Raw genomic sequence first — 8892 nt, forward strand, 5'->3', positions numbered from 1 at the left:
TGAGATGGGCCTTGCACTTCCACTTGGACCCGTAGGCGGTGCAGCTCCAGCGGTGAGCGTTGGTCCTCGCCTTCAAATGTTTGTAGAAAGTGAAGTTGTTTAGACGAAGATTGATGCGACCGTTCGGGCGGAGGTAGAACTCGACTGTAGGAAAAACATCACTCATTACCAGTTTCAAATCAATGTTATACCTAAGTTAAGAGGCACAACGATCATGCACGCAAACACTTAAATTAGTAGATGAAAGCCGGGTTAGAAAATAAACATTTAGACAACTAGAAGTTAATTTATTGTTTAATAAAACAAATCGACGTGATCAATATTTATTTGGATGTGATACTCTTAAACACATATGTATTGGTGTGGTTATACAAATTTCGAATTCCGAAGAAGTTTTAATTATGTTCTTAAGTCTAAGCCATTGCTTATGTTGGTGCCAACTGTATTCCTTCAAACAATGTAGAATGTAGGCAGCTGGCATCAGTGACTGACGTTTAAGGATAATAGGTAAAACACAAATACGAAGGTGAGTCCCACAGGTAAATAATCATCTCTACAAAAGCATTGAAATTATGTACCACAAGTTGTCTTCTACGCCAATCTAAGGAAAAAACATGTTAGTAACACACATAATTTGTACATCAGAACTGAAGTTTTAGCAGACAAATACTCAACAGTTTGGTAAAATAAATGATTTCTATTTTGATTTGTCTTTGTACATCGCAATTGTCAATAGTTCCGTTTCCAGACACTTATATAACAATATAAAACTTAGTATTCAAGATGTAATATGTATAACATTTCAGGATGCTAAACATTTTGTTAAACGGTTAGTTACAACACACAGATAGATTATGGAGTTCGATATTAAGAGAGGACATTCTTGCAAATACATGAATAAATCAAAGACACAAAAAGATATTTATTTCTATATACATTTAATGACAGATTATAATCACTTTAATCTTATCTACACGAATCAACCTGATTCGTTTGTATATGTTATTCTAAAATACCATTGCAGCTACCATGACGATAAATAACAACGCGATTTCCATTTTTCTCACAAAACAACTAACATTAATTATATCTTAAATAACTATATCAAAAGGATACACAATTCGGAATATACGTGGCAATAATGTTAATATCTACAATAAACGATTACATAGTTAACGATAACATAGCTTTAAAGAATCGACATAAATCTTTGCACAGGTTAAATGCAATGTAGACCCAAAAATCAAATAACAAAGAAGTCACTTTTGCCAGTTCAACAATTATATCGGCAAAATTTAACACGGTCACATTTAATACGGCAATATTTAGCAACATACATGAAAAACGTTAGCCAGAGCGCAACCATGCTAAGTGAATTAAATAATTTAAACAGGTACTGATACACGTTGCACAACATTGCGATTCTAAAATCGAAGGTCCAACATCAACTAGCTGGCCCTTGAGGTGTTATTTGACACACAACCATCAATGTTGTGTGACGAACAAACCGTCAGCTTTGATATCTAGAACCAGGATATAACAATCCGAGCGGGATAACCAGAAAACCATTAAATCGTGGTTCTTCTCGCTGAATTATCTGAATTTTAATACTTTATTAGTGCAACGCACGACCGTGCACGTTGCCGATTTTTAATGCCAAGGGATTTATTGCTTCCATACTTTTCTTGTTCTGAAACAAGCAATAATTTTCTTATATCCTTATTTTAGTTGTTAATACGGTTTAAAATTGGTATACTCACTTCATCTTTTGCAGAGTCCCTGATGCTCTCCAAGAAATATGTGGACGGGGGATGAGTGTGCTCTGTGTGGGCTCGTACCACCAACATTTCGTTGGTAACATGCAGGAAGCCCCTGCAGGACCTGGATCCCATCTGGGTGCAGCTCCATCGGAAGCCGTCCCTCAACAACTTGTGCTGGTAGTAGGTGTAACCGTTTAACATTAGCAGGTCTTTGCCGTTGCGCCCTTTCACCAGCAATACTGAAAATTTGGCACATGTCAGTTGTAGATCTTAATTTAATAACACCGGCCCTGTATTACTTACTGCCCACTGCTGAGCATGGACCTCTACCGAGAGGGTACCCAATTTATCCGTGTTAAATTGTTGGCTTATCTTTCCTACCAAAGAATTTTTTATATCTTTTTAATTTCTATGTAAATATTATGGCCATCTATTGAGATGAGCTGGCAAACCAGTTTGTAGAACACGGCAGGAAAATTGATAAAAGATGATTTCTATCCAAATAATCTATAATCCAGAATATTCGAACAAAAGTAAATCGTTCTTTTTTGCTATCCCTTTGGAAAATAATGCTATTTTGATGACTGTCTCTACATCTCAAAATAAGTAAACTTGGAAATAGCTTAAAATATTGCCACGAGCAAGACCCTTATATATCTGATAAGTACATAACCTCGTATGTTTAGATCTTTGATAGAATACCTTCCAAATATGCAGCAGGGCAATAATTTTCTTTGGATTATATCTCTCAACTTTACTGTAGTTAATCTAGCTACAATTATAAGATTGTTAATTTTAATTCAATAAAAATAATTGAAAATAAAATATGAATTTTACAGTATATTTATTTCACATTTCCTCTTTATAGATAAAATGTATGTTTAAGCGAGTGATGAATTCCAAATTCTTTTAATATTTATAGCACGTGAACCAGAAAAAATTATAGATAAATAAAAGCTGATGGTTTCGAAATTAATTCCAAAGTTTTATAAATAAAATTTAAAATATTTTTAAAAGAAAATTTGGCACAATTCGATTGCTCTCCTGGAAGTGACATTGACTAGGTTTTAAGTACATCTAATTAATGTTAAAGACATTTACGATAGACATAAGGTTTTTAAATCGATAGGCTATTGAGTATACATTCAAAATTACATGTATTTTTTAAAATACCATGTGTGGAACTCTGTTTATCTGTCTTCCGAAATTCGTCATAATTTTTGCCTTATCTATGATCTCTAACGGAAGCCAATATACAGTTACATATTGCACTGAAATAATTTTTACAATTTAAAATATCTGTTTCAGATTACATTCACACACCTATTTTAATATCTTTTTAAAGGTTATATTATGATATAAACGGATTTATAAAACATTGACATGGTTATTTCGTTAAAGACTAGGAATGTTTAATACATTTGTGGGTGTTTTTAAGATGAGAGTATGTTTAGGAAATCATGATACAAGTAACGCCATCTATTGACTTGATTAGTAAATAAATACCTATCTAAAAGTTCGCATTTTCGCCACTAGGCGGCGTTGAGACGACCTTAAAAAAGTAGTGTCGACATTCAAAATTCACTATTACCTACCTACAAACAATACAAAAATAATTTCACAGCGCTATTATTACTAGTTATTACCAATATAGAATCTTGACATACGTGATTACAAATCTATAAATTACAAGATACACAGAGATCGTAGTCCAATGTCTTTTATAAATTACTAACCATTCGAACCAACGATATAATTATATTTACCTTACAATTACACAAGGTAATTGTGATAAACCACCTAATTATCCTTAAAAGTTAAATGGAAATGATTATGTTACATTTTAAATAACAGACTCTAAATTACACAAGGCAAATAAAGCGCCCAAATCCTGCCTTCTCATTAGTCGAGTGTGATATGGCGCGCGCATTCGAACCGTACAACGATTGGCAGAAAAAATATTTTAACTACCTCTATATTATATAATTACAAAATTAGCCACTTTTAACATTGCATACCAATCCAATCTTATATTTATTCGAGTTACAGAATGTCTTTATTATTAAGATTTTTTTTGAAAACAATAATAGTAGAACAGATATTTCTTGACTGTTGAGTTGATTATATTTAGCTATAAGTTCCGTACAAAACACTGCTTTAAACTGTGATCAAATAACATGGCTTGGCTGAAAATATATATCTATAGTATTTAAAGATTTCATTCTGTTTAGATTATAATGGATCTTATTACTACTAGAAACACTATTTAAGATGATAAAGAAATATATACTGGCATTTTATTTATATAAAGTTAATAATAATCATATTCCTTGTTGAAGCATGCATAGTATGCTTTTTTAATACCTATCAACAATAATACAAGATTTATTCGTTTAACACATTGCATCTACATATTGACTTTACAATTGTTGATAAGTTTTTCTCCTGGATCAATCATTAAAATTGTATTTAGTATAGTTATCCTCGTGATTGTGCGCTCCTTTATGCTTGATGTATCTACCTTCTACTGTGGTCTGCACGCAGCTGGTGCATCCAATCCTCTTCCGATCTCTGCATGTCCAGTTGATGGTGTTCTGGTACCGATTGTTGATCCAGTACTTATTGTCTTTGAATATCAACACCATGCTGCCAGTACGATGTGATGGGAGGTAGTATATGTCTGTAAGAAATACCTCAGAATCATTACTAGCACATGTAAAATTTATGATGGCAATATAACATACTATATATATATTGTAAAACATGTCACATACTTCATAGAAAAAATATTTTTTCAAAACAAACCTTATAAAACAAAATAAAAGCTCCCAATGTATGAGAATACTGTATTTCTAAAATTGTCACAAAAAGACAGTCCATCTACATCTAGCAGGTCCCTACATCAGAAACATGCTGTCCAAAGACATGTTTGTATAAGTACATCACATGGTTTCAGAAATATTTTAACGAAATATAAAATTATTTATATACAATACATTTATATCTAAATTAAATATTATAGTCACTTTAATGATTGCCGATTGAAAAAATCCTTTTCCCTTATAAACCTCCCATCATGACACTGTCTGAGTCTTGGCGGGTCGTGTATGTGTTTCCCACGAAAAATAGATATGTAATCTCTTCCGTCCACACCTTTGTAGGTGATGACGTCTGCTCTACAACCATGAACGTCCCTTGATGAACAATACCACTGCTTTTTGCCATGTGCTTGATGATTCTTCATGTAAAATGTGAATCCGTTTAATATCAGCAAGCCCGCACCAGTCCTTCCGGGGATAAACTGAGCAGGAACTGTCAAGCACAACCACAATATTATTACCTTTAGGGAAAATAAAACAAAATACCTTTTACAAGCTAGTTTATATTTATTACCTCACATGCTTTCTTAATTCTTTGAAGATATTTTTGAATGTAAGAAAACATGCTACATTTTAATATTATAAAATTTTTGGGTGGGTTTAGGGATCAGGAGTAGGTAAATAATTAGGCAGGCCATTCCGCATGTCTTTATTTCCAGTTTAAGAGGGGTTGTTTTATTTGTGAAATATAATGAAAAAAAAAAACAAAATAATAAAAATAATTATAAAATAAATCTCTTAACAATAATAAAATTTTACATATTTCATAAATCAAAATAAAAATGATTGACACGATTGTTGATTTTTGTAATAAATTACGATTGTAAATAAGAGTTGCAATAACATTCCTTAAAGAAGAGAGGGTTCTCCAAAAGCATCAGCCAAATATCAACAATGCTCCGCATGAAACTGTATGATGACAAATAAATTAATGTAGTTATAATGCATGACACAAAAATTATAATATAACATACAAAATTGACTTTTATTTAAATCAAACTAATATTTTTAAGGCACCATCATTTATCATCATCATGCATTATTTTTAATTTTATATCCATCAGGTATTGTTTTATATTTGTGCAGTAGCAGCTCACAAATCATCACGGCTTGATTGAGTTATTATAACAATATGTTCATATTTATTCCAATATGTCACTTACATACTCTATACATAATATATCTGAATATCAATATTATCAGGAACTCTTAATTATCAATATGTTATATAAAGTAGTACCATCAGAAACACCTAACTATAAATTTGTTTATACAAAGTAATACCATCAGGAACACTGCTATAAATATGTTGTAAAAAATAATACCATCAGGAACATTTAGCTATGAATATGTTGTAAAAAATAATACCATCAGGAACACTTAGCTATGAATATGTCGTAAAAAATAATACCATCAGGAACACTTAGTTATGAATATGTTGTAAATAATAACACCATCAGGAACATGTGGATATGAATATGTTGTAATAAATAATACCATCAGGTAGATTTAACTATGTGTGTAATATCATTTGGAAGATTATATTATGTAACCAATATTAAACCTTTTATAAATTGTAGACTCCATAATTTAATGTCAGCATGTTTGGCCCATAGGCTCGAGGTTCAGAGTTCAATCTCCAAGTTGGAACTTTTTAAAAAGTTGTGGTGCACTATTTAACTATAACTTGTTTATGAGCATATATATTTAATCTACATATTCATATACCATTATTAATAATTTCTGAATAAAATGCCATCAGGAACAAATAATCTAAACCATAAAACCATCAGGAACACAGTATTTAAAAAATTTACTAAGCCTGTTATGCCATATGTGTAAAATGTCTTTTATATTTACAAAGATACCATCAGGAAAATAATCTTCTTGTAACTTACATATTATAATATTATATTATATATCTTATCAAATAAATTATAAAAATAATACCATCAGCTATAAATATTTTAAAATTGTAGCTATTGCAAACATTATTTCCAAAAAAATACTAACAGTAATACCATCAGGAATAAATAATGACATGTGGTTTTATAATTTTTCAACTACAATTATATTATTATATCTTATGAAATATAGTAAGTTGTACCATCAGGATAAAAAATAAAAAAAAAGTAATAGTACTTTAAAAATATTATTACCTATATTTACTAACATACTACTAACAGAAATAAATATTTGAAGACCTAAATCCACCGAGAATATATTGCAAAATTAAAAACCATCAGGATTTTATAACATTTAAAATAAAAAATAATATGCATGGAACCATACCATCAGGAAATGAAGTTTTTCAAAGCCATCAGGGTTTTTTAAATATTCTAAACACAGAATACATCCACACAGTCTACATAATATTACGTTCAAAAAGGAATAATACCATCAGAACAAATCCTTTTTATTCATTTTCCAAATGATTTAAATGTCCATTGGCATGATTTCACATATTATTCCCTAACATAGCATGTGTATATATTTACCATCAGTAATAAATTTAAGGGCCAAAGGAAATTCACTTATAAACATAAACATACACTCTAAACTTATAGCTAGCTTTCTTATTTCGTGAAATGGGACTTGAACCCAAATACTATGTTTCTTATAAAATTATTGGCGTCTTTTGGTTATAATACACAGCAATAAACTTTACTAACTTATTGTCTATAAATATTGTTCATGTATAATTCAAAAAACTTTCCATCTCATTTTGTTTCTTAAAACACGTCAATTGGGAATTGAACGCAACAGCTCAGTTTCAAGCTTGCACGTCTGACTTAAAACAATGGGGGTAATGTCTATTGTAACTGCCAGAGGTCTAATGTATGGCCTTCAAAACCCCATTAAAGTTATTGAAGGTTGATGCATATAAATATTGTTCATGTATAATTCAAGAAACTTTCCATCTTATTTATTTTCTTAAAATATGTCACTTGAGAATTGAACTCAACAGCTAAGTTTCGAGCCCGCATGTCTGACTTAAAACAATGGGGGTATTGTCTATGGCAACTTGCCAGAAGTCTTATGTATGACCTTTGAAACCCCAGTATCCTTATTGAAGGTTGGATCACAATCGTGGCATTGTCAAAGTTCATGGGTTCTGGTGACCACTTAGCTTTAGGCTTATGCTTGTTATTATTCTCGCTTAATAATATTGTAGCATTAAATGCTTTGATATATATTTTTCTCATGGTTTCTTATGTACTGGACATAGGCTATCGGTATAGTTGAACCTTATTTTGTTATAGATAACTATGTTTGATAACTTCACATATACTCCTCAGAACATACGTAAAGTTAAAAGTAGTTGGACATTCAGGGTTTGAAACCAATTGATGCAAAAATATGTTTTTGAAACCCATTTGTTCTTTATGTCTAATATGGATAAAAGATGTGTATGAACTTGTTTTACGACTCTGTTAAATAAATTATTAGAGTAATTAAAGTAAATCAGTTTCTTTAAATAGAAAATAATGGTTTCAATTTTGTGTATTATATTTACTTTTTGTTTTGTGTCATGTTATTATTTAAACAATAATTACTGTAACATAAGTTCTGTACTCCTTTCACTTATTTATGCATACTCACATCATTAATTCAACAATTATAATGATAAAGAAGTCATAACATTGTATTTAAATCATTAAATACAACATAATATAGTACAATTTCATCTGTATCTATAATAATGTGAAGATATTTGGCTTACATTTCATCACAAAACAAAACTGGTTCTAGCAGAATTTTGAGCCCAAAAAACCCTTCCAATGTACATTATTCTTTTGGAGACCCTTGAGGTGAGAAACTTACATGCTATTACTCACCAAGCCGCAACCAGCAAAGGGGATGGTACCCCCATAATAGCGGGAACAAAAACTAACCTCTATGCACCACAATACAAGAGATTTAGCACGAACAGATCACCTCTCAGCAATTATTTTCAATCACGGTATCGACACTGCACTAAGTAACATCATATTGATAAATTATTCTATTCGTTTCACCAAAAATATACATGAAAAACACTAAAAAACATTTTGACATTTTCAAGCGCAAAAGTTATGTACGCGAAATATATTTAAAAATCACGCAGTTGATTAATTATCATAATAAAAACGACTTTAAACTATCGCGGATAACTCAATCTCGATGCTTACCGCGGAAATAAAAGATAAAACAATCTAAAACAACAAATAATTACTTGGCATCGAGAGAGTTATTTTGACATTTATTTATGA

General features: G+C 30.8%; 1 protein-coding gene across 2 annotated transcripts; it reads right to left on the reverse strand.

The window, feature by feature from the left end:
- Window positions 1-310: 310 nt before the first annotated feature.
- LOC115447839 lies at window positions 311-8892 on the reverse strand. Of its 2 annotated transcripts, none has more exons than XM_037441014.1 (5): window positions 8536-8892; window positions 4914-5072; window positions 4282-4440; window positions 1761-1999; window positions 311-1690 (listed from the first exon to the last, which is right to left on the reverse strand). In XM_037441014.1, the coding sequence occupies exons 2-5, from the start codon at window positions 5002-5004 to the stop codon at window positions 1616-1618; spliced, it is 564 nt and encodes a 187-aa protein (XP_037296911.1). In that variant the 5' UTR covers window positions 5005-5072; window positions 8536-8892; the 3' UTR covers window positions 311-1615. The 2 variants fall into 2 exon arrangements, with proteins under 2 accessions (XP_037296911.1, XP_030030942.2); XM_030175082.2 differs by having other exon boundaries at window positions 8479-8892.

Source organism: Manduca sexta, chromosome 21, assembly GCF_014839805.1.
Source record: "Manduca sexta isolate Smith_Timp_Sample1 chromosome 21, JHU_Msex_v1.0, whole genome shotgun sequence".
In the NCBI taxonomy this organism is placed as follows: Eukaryota; Metazoa; Arthropoda; class Insecta; order Lepidoptera; family Sphingidae; genus Manduca; species Manduca sexta.

What these genes read in the sequence shown, in the direction of transcription:
- LOC115447839 (XM_037441014.1), bottom strand. Translation starts at nt 5,004, where the DNA reads ATGAAGAATCATCAAGCACATGGCAAAAAGCAGTGGTATTGTTCATCA. An exon ending in AGACGTCATCACCTACAAAG is followed by an intron (nt 4,441 to 4,913) that starts GTGTGGACGGAA and finishes TATTTCTTACAG; the next exon opens with ACATATACTACCTCCCATCA. An exon ending in GGGACTCTGCAAAAGATGAA is followed by an intron (nt 1,691 to 1,760) that starts GTGAGTATACCA and finishes TGCTTGTTTCAG; the next exon opens with AACAAGAAAAGTATGGAAGC.